We start from the raw sequence: 18,917 nt of genomic DNA on the forward strand, positions 1-18,917 counted from the left end.
TAACAGTTCCCCTCCCCACTAACTATGCCGGCAGTTGATAAACCGTAGCTCTTGTGTTTTCTCCAGTGATATAAGCCTATAGTCTTAACCTCCAAAAAAAACAAGCTGTTTTTGGAATTATAGCTGGGTGTCTCTCTCTCTACCACAACTGCATTAACTTTTATGGCTTTGGCTTTGTAGCAAGTGTTTACGAGGTTAGTGGCATGGGTGGTGAGATGCTAAAGCTATGGAATAGTGGCTGTGTGCATAACAAGACTGAAAAGACGAGAACAACTGCTGAGTGTCAGTGTGATATTGATCAAGATGATGGAAATTCGGGTATTAAATTGTGTCTGTGGCAGCCATAAAGGTTGAACTGTTATGAATCAATTAAATGTTTTAACTGTTGAGCAGGAAAGCTTATTTATTGATGCACAAGTTGTTGAGAAATGACATCTCACCTCTCCTAGATACAGTCATCCATGCTTTTAAGTGGGAATTTTTGGGGTGAACAATAACCAGCAACTTAGCAAACTAAGTGTTCCAGGTCCCAGGTGCAGTCCACGTCATTCTGACTCTCATGCAGGCAAACTGAACAGAATCAAAAAATGAAAGGGTGTGTGACACATTTAGTGAAGGACGAAACCAGGCTCTCACTGCTCTTCATTAGGATTGAGGTCATTGTCTCTGGCTTGCAGTCAGGGAGGCAGGCAACCTTGTCCTTTCTGGGCAGAAGACTGAAGGTGGATGATTTGAAGCAGATAGGACTTTGCCTATGGGCAGGGTGTGAGATGAGATGCTAGAAAACAACAGAAACCGAGGATTTCCTCAGTTAGGCCTCTAATTTGTCCTCATGTTTTCCTGCCAAAAATGTTAGTGTTGATGTTATGAAGCATGGAGTCTGATAGAGAATTTGTCAACCCAGGGAGAGGTTATTGACCAAAACTATATTAGCTTAACCTGCCATGCCAGATGGTTTGTTACACAGAAACATCTGGGAAGTCGTTGTTAGAAACTGCTTAGAAAAAGGCAGCCACTTTCAAAAAAACTCTTGCCAGGTGATTGGATAAATCATCTGTCTATCACAGGCTAACTTCAACCAGTCGGATCAAACTCTTCCTGAAGCTGGTTGGGAGAAGAGTGAAAACATATTTTCCATCAAGAAAAGCCTTCAGTGCATTTCTTTGCTCTTCTTTCAATGATGAACAACTCTCCAGTTGTGATATAACTGATGCTATCACAGTATATATGCTAAACTTGTCAGGAGCTGCCATTGTTTATTTGAGACAAGTCAGAAAATGGATTTTCATGTGATCTCTCCGAAACCAGCTGCCTTACAAAGTTAGTATCAGCTCACAGTGATTTCTTGAAAGCTAGCAGAGTTTTGAAATGGCTTTCACAGTGATGAGATATTATTCCTTCTGATTCTTTCTAATGTGTACTGTTTGACTTCTGATGTGTTTGTAGATAACACAAGCAGTAGTCGAAGAGTAAGAAGTAAGAAAGTAAAATACTGAACAACTTAAAAAAACCCTACTTGAGTAAAGTAACAGAAGTACTGGCATCAAAATATACTTAAATACAAATGAATGGCCTATTTTATAATCATATATTACATTTACTATCATATTACTTAATCATAAACATTGATTCATTAAAGGTGTATTAACCAAAATAGATTTGATTGTTGAATCTCATTCCCAGGTTGTCAAATACTTGCATTTTTGAGACTCAACAATTAACCATACTGACCTGTGAATCTAGATTTTCTAAAGCATGAAAACAGAGCCAACAGGAGGAGTCGTCTAGTTTTCTTTCAGGCCAATTGAACCATATTATGCTTAAAGGTTAGTGTGGAACTTTTGCCCAATGACGCTAAAAATAAACTGTCTACCCAGGCTTTAACATGTTCATCATGTTCTTAAAAGTTGCACCTGGTGAAGGTGGGGCTCATATTAAATACCTACTATGTACTGCTTGGTAGCTTAAAAATATATGATATGATAATTTATTAGTTGAGTTATATTTTGAATTAATAATCTAAATCTGCAAAGTAACTAGTAAGTAAATTTTCAAAATACATATAGTAGAGTAAAAGTACTATATTTACCTCCAACATATAGTGGAGATAGAAGCAGGACAGGGCTCAACAATAAGGCTTGCATGGGGCAAGTAAAATGTCATGTCAGCAAGAGCAAAGAATTAAGTAATTTTTAATGCAGAAATGCTGTTTTCAATCTCTCAAATATAGATATTTCCTCCTTTCCTCCATTTTTAACATTACATTGAGTATCTTTGGTTTTTGGACTGGAAAAACATGACATTTAAAGCCATCATCTTGAACTCTGAAAATCTGTGATGGACATTTTTTTCTATTTTCTGACATTTTATAGACATTGCAGCCCATGACTAAACATGACAATTAAGTATTTAGTGTTATTGGATAAAGGCTGTTAATTAAAACAATTTGTATAGGGGCACATAAACACTGACCAAGGGCAAGATTTCTGATCCACTTGCCTAACTGGGCAAATGACAAAAAAGAAAAACAAAAAAACACCGACATTGAACCCTGCAGGAAGTAGCACGATATGGAAGTACTTACATAAAGTACAAGTACATCAAAACTGCACTTAAGTACAGTACTTGAGTAAATATACTTAATTACATTCCACTACTGAAAGAGAGTTGTACAAATTGTCAAACTGCCTGTCATGGTGCTGAAGTTTCCATCACCAAACAAACCCACAACCCCAACAAAAGCAGCACATATGGCTTGATGCCATTCATCCATCTATTGACTCTTTTATTACTCTACTTCAGCAATTATATTGAACTTTATAATATGGAATATCCAAGTTCTCTCTGCACTAATGACTACTCTGACTCTGACTGAATGCTCTCCTATTGGATTTGTCCAAGAGCAAATGGGAACAGTGACAGATCCACTGGGTCTGAGAGCTCAAATCCATCCATGCTGGCCATTTTCATCATTACACATCCTTCTGGTTCACTGGAGTCCAACCCCAGTTTGAAATGAGGGAAAACTCTGCTGCTGTATTTCCCAGTTCTTAAGTTGTAAGGAAAAAATGGTAAAATTAAGATCGTTCAGCAGAATTAAGTTGAGATACAGTGCATGGCATATTTTCTCTTTTGCAAACACATATCTCTATTTACAGTGCAGTAAGTATTATGTCATTATGACGTACTGCACGAGTGTGTATATTATCAATGGACATGAAGTTAAAGAGGTACAACTTTTTGCCAGAACAAGTAACAGTTAGACAGTTTCTATTAACAGACATCAGTCATTTCTGAATCCATGTCCAGAATTATAATTGAGGGTTACTCACACAATAGAGAATGTGTCTTTTTAATATGACTGCTGGTGGAGGGATTGAGAGTCACACTGATGTAGATTGATTGTAGCTCTTTCTTTAGACTGAGGACAAATGCCGCAGTGGGTGATTAAAGCCAGGCCCTTCGCTTGGACGCTTCTGGGGCGGATTTTCCGAGAGCAAGGGACTTGGCGCCGGGGATCCTGTGTATTTTCCACCCTGATCTCTCCTTGGCAGAGGCCTAAATAATAAAGCTCTTTTTACTGAGCTGCACGGGGTTCCCTGTGTACAAACACAAGCCCTGCCCCCCCACTACCTCTGCTGTTTTAATGCGACTCGCCGCCATGGGGGTTTACCTCACACCCCACTAAGCTCTCGTCCTGCAGTTGTCTGAAAGTCAGCCCCCACTCCACCACATACTCAAACACACACTGGTGTCAAGCCAATTTGCTCTTTAGGTAATTTTACTGGGACTAAAGTGCACAATGCAGGGTTTGATCAGCGAACGCAGGAGGCAGCTAACAACTAACATCTAGACGAAATCTTCCAAAAAGTCATGGAAAAAGCTCAAAAAGTGAAGGAGCTTTCACTGCCGGGCACACTATACCCATACCTATACTTCTCTGCCATTCCACATATGTTTTAGTGTTTTAACTGTTATTTTTAATTGCATCATGGAGTGCAGTCGAGTGTGAGTCCAGCACGATCACGGAAATGTGGCGAGCGGTGATGAAACGTCCATTCATGCGGCCACGCATGGATGTGTGTTTATTTAACTACTGTGCAGGTTAATCTGGGTCCTCAAAGCCTGGTGCTGTGTGTTAGTGCCAAGGCTCACAAACCTTCTGCACTCTGATCAGCCTGCCAGCTTTGAAACCTGAGGCGACCAGAGAGAAACCTCCTCCGAAAAGCTACAGCCCAGGCCTCACCAGCTCAGAAGAAAATTTAAAGGTAAATCAAGGTAAATAAGTTCCTTTTTTTCTGCAAACTATTGCATGAATACCTTGCTTGTAAATATGTGGAAGCCTATTTCAGCCAATGTGATGAAAAAAAAAGATCCTGTAAATCATTATAATGAGAAACATTCGCAAAAAGACTTATATACAGGATAATGTACAGTAAGCAGGTCATTATTTCAAAATAAGACCCAATAGGTTGGTGCAGGACTTGAGTTATCCTAATAACTTGCAAAAACCAACAGTAACTTAGTATCTCAAAATGATGACCTAGGATCTCAAAACAATAAGAAGTTTCCAAAATAATGACTTGCTTACCTTGAAATAATGACTTACAATCTCAATATGACTTTAATCACAAAAATAATGACTTAGTATCTCAAAATGATGAATTAGTATAACAAAATAATGACATTAATCTCAAAATAATGACTTAGTATCACAAAATAATGACATAGTCTCTCAAAATAATGACTTGGTGTCTTAAATGAATTACTTAGTATCTTAATAATTACTTAGGTACTAATCCATTATGTTTGAGAAACTTTTCAACATTTCAAGATTCTGGATCATTAAGAAGTCTTCTAATTTTGAGAAGGCTTCCCATTATTTTGAGATTAAAGTCCTTATTTTGTGAAAATTTCCCATTATTTAGAGACAGTAACTCATTATTTTGAGACACAAAGTCTTTATTTCAAGCAAGTTTCTCATTATATTGACTTATAAGATATTTTTCTTTCACTACTTTGGCAGAAATGGGCTTCCACATAAAAAAGTGTGTGCTGTACCATAAAAAATGTTTCATATGTTTCACAGTACTGCTGGTCATTGCAATGTGTCACTGACAGGATTTGGTAGCACCTTTACCTCCACATGCCCATAAACATAAGCCATTTAATGGAGATCCAGTCTCTTGAGCAGTTGCGTAGGCGGAGGACTGCGCTCTAAAAGCCAGAACAGTAGCTCAGCAGTGGGGGAAAATTAAGTGATTTTTCCATTTTTACCGAGCTGAGCTATTTTTCCCATGAACAATAAAATGAAAACAACACTTAAGCCTTGGGGAACACTGGAAGAAATTAGTCCCCAACTGCAGTAGCTAATCAACACAGCCACAACACATACCATGACGCCCTTTTTGTGTGACAGCATTGAAGGCGAATAGTAGTGTGGCACCCAAAGTTTTTGTGTTGTAATCATGGTGAACCACATGAAGCTCAGCATGACATCAATTTATTTAAAACTGTAGATAATTAAAGAGGAGGGATGTTTAATGACACTGAGAAAAAAAACAGATTTAATGAATGTCAAACTAGTTTTTGACAAGGGCAGTCGGCATAAAATGTAAATCATCTTTATGAGACTGAGATGTAATATAACAATCTCTACTGGTTTGTACAACAGGACAAGCGGCTTCTTCCTCTTCACTATTGGAGGATTTTTTTATTTTCTGCCCCACCTGAAATCTTCTGCTACCATCATTAGCAAATACTAAAGGCATATGCTAAAGTAATACTCAAAGATAATACTGGTGTGATAGTACTCAGGACTGGTCTTGGTTTCAAGGTCTCATCTCAGACAAAGAGAACAATGGATTTTATTTCAAGACCGGTAAAGACTGTTTGATAAATTTGTTAACATCATTACTGTGATTGGATTTAGAACTTCCTGATTTAAATGCAACCAATAACATGACTAATTTCTAATTTGAAATTGTTGATATTGGTATTGATGGATAATGGTTTATTGGTATCAGCTGTCACTCTCCTTGCTCCCTTTCAAACGCTCACCAAGAAAGTGAATGTGAGACAGGAGAAGAAGCCGTGGGTGTCTGAAATGACATGTCAGTCAAATCTTACATGATAAAATCAAGGTGGTCTTGACTACAAGACTGGTGTGGACTAGAGTCACATGACTTGGATCTAAGTCAGACTCAAGCCACAAACTTGATGACTCAACATGGACTTTAAAACCAATGACTCAGGGACTGGGAACCAAGCTTCAATAATTTTAAGGCACCAACCGAATAGTTTCAATACTGTCAAGTGTAGAAAAATGTCTTGTCACTCTATACCAAATTTCAACTCTTTAGGAGTGAATCTTCAAGTTGTGGTTTATTTTTTCTATTGTAAAATTGCTTTAAGTGGAAAAATGTCAAGATGCTGAAACACAAAAGTGTGTCAAAAGGAGCTACGAATTAAATTACAGATTTGTACCATAATGTGTAATGTAATTTTCATTATGCTAAAATGGGTTTTATAAAATTGGCATCAAAAAAAGTGTCGTTCAGGAACAGGTATCAATGTAAAGGTATCGCTACCGGTATCAGACACTCTGAATGATATCCAGCCCTACTCGTGATTTCACTTGGACCTGAGCCTTTTGATTTGAAAACACTTCAAACCTTCCCCTCAAGTCCAAAGATTAAAACTGTGTTATTTGGAAGTGCAAATCCACAAAAAATTACTTCAGGTCCCTTCATTTTGAATCAACTGACATCACTGTTCATTCTCAGCAAATCAACACTTAATTACCCAGATCAGTCCTGTTTGAACCAATCCGATGAGGATATCAAATCAAGTTGCAGGAGAGAACCATGAAGAATTAATGTTATGTTACTGAGCTGCTCCGGTGGTCAACCAAAACCAAACTGCAGCATGCAAAACAGGCAGGTCAAAAATCAGAGACAGGGAGGCAACAAGTTCCAGCTTTCTTCAACATTTGAAACGGCCCGAAGGACAATAAGTCGATGCGCTGTTAAAATGAGATTACATGAAGAGCACATTATGACTTGTTTAGAACCTACTTGGGACTTGACTTGTGAAGTGCCTGTCCTGAATTGAGACTTGACTTGGGTCTACATTGCAAAGACTTGAGACTTACTTGTAACTAGCAAAACAATACCAAGAATACCAAGCAGGCACATGTGTTTTTGTTTTTTTCAGAATAGAAAACCAAATATAAATTTTGTGTGTTTGGTATTTCATTCATTATCTAACGACTGACGGAGGCCACACACACACACACACAGACACACATACAAAAACAGACTGACTGAAGGAGGAAAATGAAAGAAGTCTTTATCTTCTCTGTGGAGTGAGGAAGAAGAAAACACTGGTACCAAGCACAGCTCCTCTGGCGGCTAGCCAGCGTTGAATATCAAGATTCAGTTTACAGTTTGACTTCATTGCAGCACCTCCCTTCTCTTCTCTGCAGTCCATCTGTGAGTCAGTTTTATTCCTCCACAATGTGCATGGATGAGGTGCTCGCTCAGCAGCCTCTCCAAAATACACCAAGCGGCCATCTGTGTATGACAGCGTCTTCCCCGCACCTACTTGTATTTCACTCTCAGTCCTATAATACTTTCATCTCCTTTCTTTGGAGTGCTTTGTGCGCTGCAGTTGTTTTGATTTCCTCCTTGTCAGCTAGACCTGTTTCTGCTTCTCTCATCTCTGTGAAATGCTATGAGGTTTATCTGTTTCTCTTATTCCCGCCCGTGTGTCTGTGCTCGGATGCACACAGAGCAGCTCCCTCTTTACTACTGTGTGCTGTACGTGGCCAACACCATCAATCTCTGGTGCTGTTTGAACAGTCAACACAAACAGGAGGCACTGCGTCATGCTGTGTTCACGTCAGCCTCCTCCCTCCACATTTCTCCCTCCAATTCATGCTTTATGAGTCCGATCGCTATCTGTACTCCTACACTAACTACTGTTGTCATTAGCAAATTGATGGTTTAGATCTAGTTTCTCAGTGGTCATGAAAAGGTCGACGATCCAATCCCTAAACCTCATTTGACATAAACAAAATACAACTGATTGCACAATGTTGTTTTCCTCCCACGTCTCTAAACAAACTAAATAAAGTGGTCGTAATTTCAGTTGTGTATTTTAGGCTGTGGGTTTGTGGGTGCAGGATGGATCCTGGTGTGGATGGTTGATAATATCTCAAGCGCCAGCAGGCAGATAGGATCATCCACCCGTAGAGCAGTGACGTATGTGACCATCATGCAACAGCATTGCAGAATACAGTAAATCACCATGCTGTGGATCCTCACAGAGGAGTATTCAGTGTTTGAGCTCATGGGCTGCACGCCATGAGAATGAGGTACACCATCACCCATCCTGTGGTGATGCTGGTCATACTGGTAATCTGCCACATTACAATTTAAGCTGAATGCACCCATGTCTTGGAGAGTAATTTGGTGATATATAGTGTTTAAGTGCAAATAAACAACATTTTTTGCTTTAGCTTATCATTATCAAGTAACTGTTGATTGCACAGTGTCATGGATGGAGAATGATGACATCATCCGCGTTTAGATTGGTTCCCTATAAGACTCGCTTTCATCTGTCTGCCACCGGGCAGTATTTTTCTCAGAAAGATGTTGCCCTTATGGACAAAATCAATGAACAAATCCATGTTTTTTTCTTCTGTTTTTTTTTTTTACTTCCCCCTCCGCCCCTCCACATCCTGTAGATACTTGTTTGTGTGCAGCTATAGACTATTGTTATTCAAACAATGTTATTACTATGGAGTAGCAAGTAGTGTAGCAAGTACATCATTATAGCTTTCAATGTACCTCTTGAGTGAACATACTTTCTGCTTCTTTATTTCCATATTGTTGTCAATCATTTCTCCATGGAGCTAGGCTCTGAGGAAACAGAAAGCCATCAGGTGTTGTTCAGTGCAAGTGTTGTCTTTGTGACAGCAGCAGAAACAATAATACCACCAGGAAATTCTAGTGGAAGAGCTGCTAAGTTGTCTGATTCCACTTTTAAAGAACAGTTTGATATTTTAGGATATACTCTAAGTTAATTTCTTGCCAAGAGTTTAAAGAGAAAACTGATGCCACTCTCATGCTCGAGCTTTAACTATGGAACCTGGTTTAGGATGGATCACTGTAGCTTACTTCATCATAAAGACTGAAAGGTGAAACAGGTAGCATGGTTCTGTCTTCGGTCTGAATATATTACTACATGTACCTCTAGCTCTACGTCTACTTTAGGGATGCACTGACTGATTGGCCAGAGACCAGAACCAGATGGTTTCCAGCATGACCAGCGCTGACCAGTGACAGGCCAGTCAGCGCCACATATCCAATTCTGTGCTGGTCATATTCACACACATGCTCCGCACAATGGTCACGTCAAGCGTGCAGCGACACAGACTGTCTGACAGCCAATGGAGACTCAATACACACACTTGCATGAAGCGATAGATTCCAAGATCAGGATAAAGAGAAGACAGACAGTGTATAAGGAGACGATGCAGCTGATTGTGTCGCTGAACAACAGTAAACCTTCCAGTGGTTCAGACTAATATTTGCCAGCAGCAGACTGCTGTTCACAAAGAGTTAAAATATCACCTCCTGTTCTGGCTGAGGAATAAACAACCTGTGTTGATGCATGTCCTCAAACATTTTCTCATCCAGACTTGTTAAACTTCTGCTTCTGTTTTTCTCACTGCAAAGTTATACTACAGGAAAATGTTGCATCATGTCATTCTCCAGTTTGTTTACATCTGAGATCACACGAAATCATGCCCGCAAGATTGTGCTCCTCTAGTACAAAATCTTAATATAATAATATATTAACATCTGGCTGTAACCTGGAGGCACTTTTGGAGAAAATGGACAACTTATCTGACAGCCAATGTTCTATTATTATTATAGTTTACAAGGAAAGTTGCAAGTACTTAAAAAAGAAGTTAATATAACCTGTAGTTTATGCACACTTGAGAATAAGAAGGGCTCAGATGTGGTGAGCAAAAGTGCAAAACAGCTCTGACTGACAAATCTGACTCACATCACTCTGCCAACAAAAACAAAGAACAGTTCCAACAAAGTTCTCAGTTTTTGCTAGCTTGGTTGGTGGAGCGTTCGCCCCATGTGCAGAGGCTGTGGGTCCTCTGCAATGGCCGTGGGTTCGACTCCCACCTGCAACCCTTTGCTGCACGCTTCCTTCTGAACAGTAATGCTATGGCAGGTGTAGTTTGGTGGAAAGAAAAGAGTTCCGACATGAATCTGCTCACAACAAGGTCAATGGATTGTCTTGAATACACGGGTCATGATTTGTGTAAAAAGACACTGATGATGAGTTTTTCAAATGTATTTTTTGGTGCTTTGAGCACCACAAGCCATTTTGTTCCATAACATTCGAGAGAAGACAAACACCTCTACAGCCAATATCTCCAAAACTCTGCAGCTCACACTAAAACAATCTAGATGGATAGACAGGTACAGGAACTACAGGTAAGATTTTTTTGATATGGGGTGAACTGTCCCTTTAAGAGACACACTTGTTTCAAAGCAGAAAAATCAAGGAACCAAAGAAATGACAACAAACAAGCAAAAGCTCTCAGTAAGAACCAAGTGACCTAACATTTTGCATGTACAGTAAGTTCTTCCATGCAGCTCTGAAATGTCATATGTATACAAGGGACCTTATTCAAACATCATCTCTACATGTGGGTGGGCAGGCCGTCAGCAAGCCTGAGGTCACACCCTGCTCGTCCTCGTCTTTTGGTGACCTTCCTCTCTACAGTTCATATATTCCACATTAATAAAAGGTCATAAAAAGAAGGAACTCCGCTGTGTGGCAGTATACAGTAAAAATAGTGTTGACACAACAAATGACTAAAAAGGGCAGTGTTGCTTGGACACGATGTCAGCCTTGTACCTCCTCGATAAAACAAAACAGAAATCTCTTCTTTTTATTTATCTCTCTTTATCTCTTTTTTTTTATTTACTTCTCAGAATGAAAGCATTAAATAAAAGTAAAGTCCAATAATGGTCTGATTGATGTGTGACAGCTGTTAGAATATAGTGAGTTAGATAAGAGTAAAGAAGCTGTGTTTTTATGTTATCCTCTCAGCTGGATTTTGCATTAATGGATAGTGTTTCCACAGATCTACGTGCTAATGAACCTGTAGTACCAGGAAAAAACCCTGACAGAAACTTTAACAACCAATCTATGCCAAGGATCAGTCATTAGCTAACTAGAGAACAATGAGATCATCAGAGAATCAGTCAAATGGGAGCTGCTCTCCGAGTACTGGCCTACAGTCAGGATGATCTCATAACAGAGCTGCTCGGAGTCAAATTTATCTCTATTTATGCCAATGAGATGTTTAATGTGGTCATTTATTCAGACCAATACTTTAGAGCAGCAGATCTTTATTCAGGCTACTCTGCAGCATAACGTTGATTCAGTCACAGTATAAAACATTAATTAGACACTAAGAAATATCAACAATGTACTTTAATTATGTTTTTTTTTTCTCTATTGCTTCTCACTTGAATCCATCTGGGCCCTCTGGTTCATTTGAGGCGTCATGATGCTGTTTCTGTGTAACAATGCTGCCACCATGTGGCCAAGACGGGTACACACAGTCCTGTAGCCAGTATTCAGGATGTGAAGTGTATGAAGTTATGGTTTCACTGCAAGCTCACAGGAATGGTCACTGACTGGTACACCGACTTATAACAAACAGCACAATTACTATATTCACCTGCATCTGAAGAAGATTTACAGCTCAATCAAACTACAACTAAAATGAAAACTAACACTAGGTATGGAAAAAAGTTAACTAAGTAAAAATTAAAACTACACTGAAACAATATTGTGCACTTACAAAACTAAAATAAAAGTATACATGTCTTTAGTTTCAGTCTACATGATTGTCACTGTACCCGGTATGAGGCTAATAATAATAATAATAAATAATAATATTTTAAGCAATAAAAACTAAACTAAAACGAGCAAACCCACTCTGCAATCTGACACTAAACTGAAATGAAACCAAAAAATAAAAACAAAATGGAAATAAAAACTGCTGAAAAATACAGAGCCATAATAACTCTGATACATACAATAATATAAACATATTAACTAAGACACACCTGCACCTCAACAGGCTGTACAGTACAGGATCTCAACAACTGCATCTCAACAACACAGAATTTACGGAACTGCACATACACTCAATTAAAACCACCAGCTTACTAACAAAAATATACTACTCAACCACAATTGAGAAAACCTTTTAAGGCCACCGCTAATATAAACAGAAACACATGAACATTAAACAGTCTTACCGTAAGCTGCGTGTGAAATCATCCTTGATATCATCGACGCCCACTGTGCTGGTCAGTTCAGCCATGACAGAAAAGTTGTCTTGAGGCCTTTTGTGTCATAGTCCTCGGTTCATTTTTAATTAAAAAAAAGAAAAAAGAAAAGATTCTCAGCCAAAATCGCCCAGTTTATTTGTCTACAGCTGCTTTTATGTGGAACAAGCAGCCATAACGTTCACACAGGACTGATGGTAAAAAAAAAATACACGTAGCAAAGATGTGTTGCAGCATTAGCTTCCACTGTCTTCTTACTTTTTTAGGTACTTTATACATTAAACTAGAAATGACTAAAGTATTTTCGACTTCTTAGTACATCCACTCTCAAACTCCGCTGTCTCTTTCATGATTTTATTTGATTATTTCCTGCTTCTTGACCTCTGACCTGGATGGACTGATCCACTTGAGGAGGGAGGGGGGAGGTGACAGTACCACTTCCGGCACCTAGGTTACAATATAGGTAGTGACCCCTGAATCAGATGGGCTGTCCCATTATCAGTGTCAAGCTTTGTGCTTTTTCCATTTATGGCCTTGTGAGAGTGTAAAAAAATAAAATAAAATAGATAAATTTAAAAAAATAAAGGGGGACATTTTCCTAAATAAAATATTAGTTGTAATACAGGCATATTGTGACCTTTTCTTCGCTATTGTTGGCACAAAAATGCTTTGTCATTTCAATCAAGTATTATTTTTTTCTAGTTAGTAAACATCAATACTGAGCTATTAATCATTATAATAACAGCTAACATGACAATGACAGCAACAAACTATAGAAATGGATTTGGAGGTGCAGTCATCATCACAGCTGTTGGATATGAGAGTTGGATCCACTCATTCAGCATTCATAACATCTTGTTAAATAGCTACCAGGGTTTATCAACTTCCAATGTCTACTGGTGGGCATCGGAAATGAATTGAATTTCAGTCCAGACTGCACCTCACCTTTATCAGACAGCTTTTAATTGTCTGTGTCTTGGTTCAGTTCTATAAACGCTGTTAAAAAGCAAAATGACTTAAACATTATCCACACCTGCTTGATGTTTTTTTTTTCTTCACAGAACAAGAAAAACAGAAAGCTTTAAACATGCCTGACACTGTAATCAATGGCATGTGTATTGTGACAAATGTCTCAGTCAGTACTGTAAGATAATACACAACATGTCCCTGAACCCTGGCTTGTTTTGGGCGTCGTGCCTGTGTTTACTGGGTTATGGTTTTACATTCATCTAAGACGTTCGGTCAATAGTTTCACCATAAGATAGACAGTGATGGAAAGCATGACACCAAATGAACAAAAGACACTTTACAAAAAGATGTTTATTTCATGTTAAACAAGTAAACATGAATAGTGTTACAAGTATTTCACCACTGTGTGTCATCGGTATTTTATCCCTTACTGTGGACTGCCATGGATTAGAAACTCTTCAATACACTGCTGCTGTATAAATTACTTAAATCTCAAGGATCTTCTACCAAAATCACTCATAAAAAATGTGAATAGTGTATTTACATGGTTAACTGTCACATGTATAATGGAATAACAAAATTAGTGTCAATTCATTATGGCAACTGTACTTATTTATACTGCACATAATCAACTGTACATGTTTAAAATACTGACAGGTAAAATTGTTGAGGTACAAACATTCACAGATTTGTCTTGAAGATTTAGTGAAAGCACTGAATTTACACTTACATAAAAAAATATTTATCAACAGTGAATTTTTATGCTCAAGATAATGCATTAAATATGAGATTTCATTCAGAGTTTTATCATTTTTTTATAAATAGTTAATACAACACTGTACATCTAACTCTTCTTAGAAGGGACATGGATCTAAAGACTTCCTGACCGTGTGGTTTTTATCTCAGTACATTACACAGCAACAGGAAGGACAATGTTGTCATTTTTAAGGCTTTCATGTTAGGTGTGTGTGTGTGTGTGTGTGTGTGTGTGTGTGTGTGTGTGTGTGTGTGTGTGTGTGTCTAAAACTGGGTATCTCTGAGGACAGAAGGTGCAGCCAGGCTCCCACTGGGGCAGTCAGAGGGTCCCTATCAATCAGAACAGGCATGTTAATTCAAAGGTTTTATGGATTCAACACACAAGTAGATTTTAGGCTGATTGGTCTAACTTCATCCTAAAGACTAGACTTAATCAAAGACAGCATGTTAAGCTAAACATGGCAGCACACTACAGTGCATGTCTACATGCTTTTTCTACACGTAATGATAAACTTTATGTGCAGAACACTTTTAATTTGAAGGGTACCATCTTTGCAAAGGATAAAAGAAAGGACCAAAATGAATAATGATGCCACATCTTCAGTGTGACTGCATCCATGTAGTTCCTTAAACTTAAAACTAAACTTAAACAAATTAACTAAATTCTTGATGAAATGGGGTTAGGCATGGGACATAAGCATCACTCATGAGACTTCAATTATCTTTTTTTTTTTCTTATTTCACTCATACAAGACATTTTCCAACAATAGGTTAAAAAAAATCACATTTATAAGACTCACAGTAACTAAAGTCACAGTTTAAAGGAGGGCAGACGTCTTTCTTCTAATGTCACCTGTCATTAGCTTGCATTAAGTGTGTTGGTTAGCTGGCTTGTATTAAGGACGCTTGAGGAAGCACAACCAGCAAGGCCTGTATCATTTTATGTTCAATGACTGTCAGCTGACACATCACATAAGAAGACAAAGTTACCGATCTGTTTCCTCTCCCTGCTTTAAAAAAACAGCTTATTGATCATATTAGGAGGAAGAGGCGTCATACTGGGACCTAATTACATTGGACAGCACTGTACTATATTGTATTGTCAATTTTTGTTCGCTGTGTTGTGTGAAAAGTAAGACGACAGTTACAAAAGAAAAATCGAAACCACTGTGTAGTTAAATAACCTTCATATCTCTAATTTGTAAAGCCCGTTTCTGAATGCACACGTGTACTTTATCTGTTTACCTTCCCTGACCTGCTGTATCGCCAAATGACTCTGATCGGCTGGATGGTCAATCTAACATGACCAACAGGTTTTCATTTAGGGGACTCATTCTCCTAAGTACTGTTTTTCTCACATTTCAGTTTTATTAATGACTACCTCCAGAAAAAGTGGGGGGGAATGGAATCATGTTCCTGTGAAAGTGCGGGTGTCACAACACTGATTACACCTACAGGTGCGATGTTCCAGTGAGAAATGTTAAGTAGTAGCCATTATAATGCTCGCACAGCCTACACAAGGTTAGCTCTACAATGAGAGCTGACATTTAATGACATTAACATGAAATAACGGCTGCACAGGTTAGGAGCGCAGATGCACTCATTCTGGTTTTTCATAAAATTACCATATGTGAAAATCCTGCTGTTTCCTTAAAATACAAAAGACACAGGAAACATAGCCATAATAGGTGTAAACAGGCAGAGCTTCACCCATAACAAACTATATCTACACAGGATTTAATCTGTATTTAGCAGCCACACAGGACTATTAAAAGACTCTGCATATTTTGTCTGGAAAAGAATATAAATTTTACAATCAGTTTTACTTGAAAACCATCGACCACATTTATAAAAATGTGACCTCTGACCGACTCACTGTGGCTAACAGCTACTCCTGAACTCTGTGTTAGAGGAGACGTTTCCTTCTTGACCAGTTTAAAGCACAACTTCAGCTGTTGATCTTCTCAAAAGCTCTCAGTCATGAAGTTTCTTTTTTCTACCCTCTAAAACATGTCAATATCAGGCCCCTGAAACTGGAACAGCTAAAAGGAATTCAACCATCATTAATTTTACTATTTATACCTGTGCTTCACATGTCAAACTCTCCTCTTTGAAAAAGCACTACACATAAAACTCTAAAAAAAAGTTTCTCACAGTAAAACTACTCTCTGGCAGATGGTATTAACCCAGGCAAACTCCCATGTGAACGCAAAACACACAGTTTCTTTTTATCATTATATGGTGATTGTCAAATACATTTCGGGCTGTGATAGGATCAATCACTACCTGAGCTCAGTTAAGGGGACAGTTTAGACCAAAATCAAAAATACATATCTTCCCCCTGGCCTGTAGAGCTGTTTCTCTGCCATAGAGATGTCTGCCTTTTTTCCAATATAATGGGGCTAAATAGGACTCAGCATGTGGTACTCAAAAGCAAAAATTCTGAACCAGTGTCTCTTTCCAAAAGTCATGACCCAGTCACTAAAGATATAAGCCACAGACCTTGTTGTGATCACGTTCATATAGGCAATACTTTTTTTTTCTAGTAGAAAGAAAGTAGTTTCAGTAGATTCTACTGCAGAAAGAAAGTAGTTCCAACTTATAACTGCTCACAACAATGTCAGTGGACTGTTTTGAGTAACCGCGTCATGATTTCTAGGAAGAGAGGGAGAAGGTTTTTAACCATTTTTTTCTGCTTTGAGCCCTACCAGCCAAGTGACATTTAGTCCCATTATATTGGAGAGAAGGAAGACATCTCTATGGCAGATGTCTCCAAAACTTTGCATTTCACACCAAAAAACTTGAGATGTATAAACAGCTCTACAGGCCAGGGGGAAGATATATATTTTTGATTTTGGGGTGAACTGTCCCGTTAAGGTATTTAAATTAAGATGGAATTGCAATAGATGTGGTCAGAAAATGTCATATTTACATGATTGCATGAATATTATTCAGCATGATCGTAAGAAGAGAGACAGAAAAGTCAGGTGTAACAGTGACAGGTGGAAGGATGTGCAGTGATTTTCCAGATTATCGTGTGTGTTGATTGCTCTGTGCTCCTACCTTTGCGCATCTGCATGTTGAGCTAAGATTTGAGCAGATTTGTTTTGTGGAAGCAGAAAGGTTTATTGATCAGGCTTGAGGAGGAGGAGTCTGCGGCTGGGAGATTAGCGCCGTGGCTCCGTAGTCCTGTCCCAACATCTGCCCCTCCGCCTAAAACAACACCTACTGATCACTTCTCATTCAGCGTTTACAGAGGTGTGAGTCTCCAAGTCTGGGATGCTTGAGGACCCACCCAGGCATCAATAACCAAGATTTTGTCCACGGTTTTGTGTCATATTTAAACATCGTCTTAATTTTGCTAAAGCAACCTGCTACTAAAGATTTTGGCAAGTTGTGCAGTAATGAAATAGGAAGAAATGCATTATATTATACAGTGGGGAAACTCACAGCCATAAAACATTAACTGTTGGTGCTATCCAGACAAATTCAATCAGTTTTTCAGTACATTTCTTAACATGTAACCATATGCAAGCAGACACATGCTGTAATTTACAACATGCAGACACCATCATCATGCAGCAGAGACAGAGATTTTCAGAAAATGCAGAACTGCTACAGACCACTGATAGATATAACGATCAATGACATGACATCTCTATCGCCCCCTGGTGGCTGGCTGTATAAGTCATAAACCAGCAGATAGGACATGGCCCCCAAAGATGGTTTGTCATTTTAGGGTAGTTTTAAATCACACTGATGTTTGTTCAAGTGTTAATTTTTCTGATCAGTTTGGTTTTAATTTGTTAACTGATGGTACAAAAAGGGTTTCACGTCATTACTGACAGCTGGTTGAATCGGCCGGCTGTGTGGGTTGGACCTCGACACTGCGGCTCCAACCCTGATCACTATTACACAGATTCTGGCTCCAGATGATGTCACCAGCACAAAGTGGCAGCGCTCATATCTGGGATATTTTGGCTTCATTTTTGCACAGTGTGGGGAAGTGGAGATGTGTCATCCATCTTTATTGATGGTCAGTGGTGGAGACATGCAGGCTGACTCAAGAAAGCAGCAAAAATAGACACAATAGGGAGCAGAGAGTGTGTTATTTCGGGATCAACACAAGACGCATGCGTGACTTTGATTACACACCCTCCACACAAACATATAACAAGCAAACAAATAACACATAACAGACATTTTCACTGGTCATGACGGAAAAGCACGTTACTAAAAACAATGACAATGGCTGAAAACAGCTATCATTCAGTTTAACATTTATAATTGTGCTTCTCCTGCTGTGACATGTCAAAATGTCTATTCCACATTATACCACCACCACAACAAACATACGTACAAACAAAAGGAACTAACAAAACAACTTTGTTTGAACACTTACTGCTGCTTTGGCCAACATGTTTGCGTTTTGTCTCCGCAGGTCAGATTTTATTAAGCCTGCAGGGAAATAAAGACACAGAACAGGTAAGGCCTGCATGAGACATGACACATAACTTACATAACTTTTAACAGAGCAACAAAAATAATTCTAAGTGTCTGTTCTGTGTTTCAACATGATTTATTGAACTGAACTTAAGCAAACTCACAATAACTAATTCATGACAAGGAGTAGAAAGAAGTGAACACTGAGTCACTACCCCCTTTTTATATTTCATCGATAAACTTTGTATTGAGCATGAATATTACAGCTTTTTTCCTCAGACACAACTCAATGAAATCAAACAAAAGTAAACACTTATAACACAGCAAGAGAAAATCAGAAACAGAAGATTT

The 18,917-nt window shown here is 38.6% G+C and overlaps 1 protein-coding gene and 1 long non-coding RNA gene across 4 annotated transcripts in view; both read right to left on the reverse strand.

The window, feature by feature from the left end:
- Positions 1-390: 390 nt before the first annotated feature.
- Positions 391-12,639, reverse strand: LOC146314271 (uncharacterized). Its single transcript, XR_014771972.1, has 2 exons — positions 12,369-12,639; positions 391-778 (listed from the first exon to the last, which is right to left on the reverse strand). It is a non-coding gene; the product is annotated as an uncharacterized LOC146314271 (long non-coding RNA).
- A 1,061-nt stretch (positions 12,640-13,700) lies between these two features.
- Positions 13,701-18,917, reverse strand: part of flvcr2b (FLVCR choline and putative heme transporter 2b) — a 29,879-nt gene continuing 24,662 nt past the window's right edge. For 2 of the 3 annotated variants that reach the window (XM_084737727.1, XM_084737728.1), the window contains exons 9-10: positions 18,526-18,581; positions 13,701-14,453 (exon numbers count right to left, since the gene is read on the reverse strand). In XM_084737727.1, coding sequence (XP_084593853.1) covers positions 14,388-14,453; positions 18,526-18,581 — 122 coding nt within the window. In that variant the 3' untranslated portion in view covers positions 13,701-14,387. Of the gene's footprint in view, positions 14,454-17,186; positions 17,337-18,525; positions 18,582-18,917 lie in introns of all 3 variants that reach the window. The other variant, XR_014771933.1, reaches the window with a different exon arrangement.

The sequence above is a fragment of the Lutjanus erythropterus genome, chromosome 15 (genome assembly GCF_056507025.1).
Source record: "Lutjanus erythropterus isolate fLutEry1 chromosome 15, fLutEry1.hap2, whole genome shotgun sequence".
In the NCBI taxonomy this organism is placed as follows: domain Eukaryota; kingdom Metazoa; phylum Chordata; class Actinopteri; order Lutjaniformes; family Lutjanidae; genus Lutjanus; species Lutjanus erythropterus.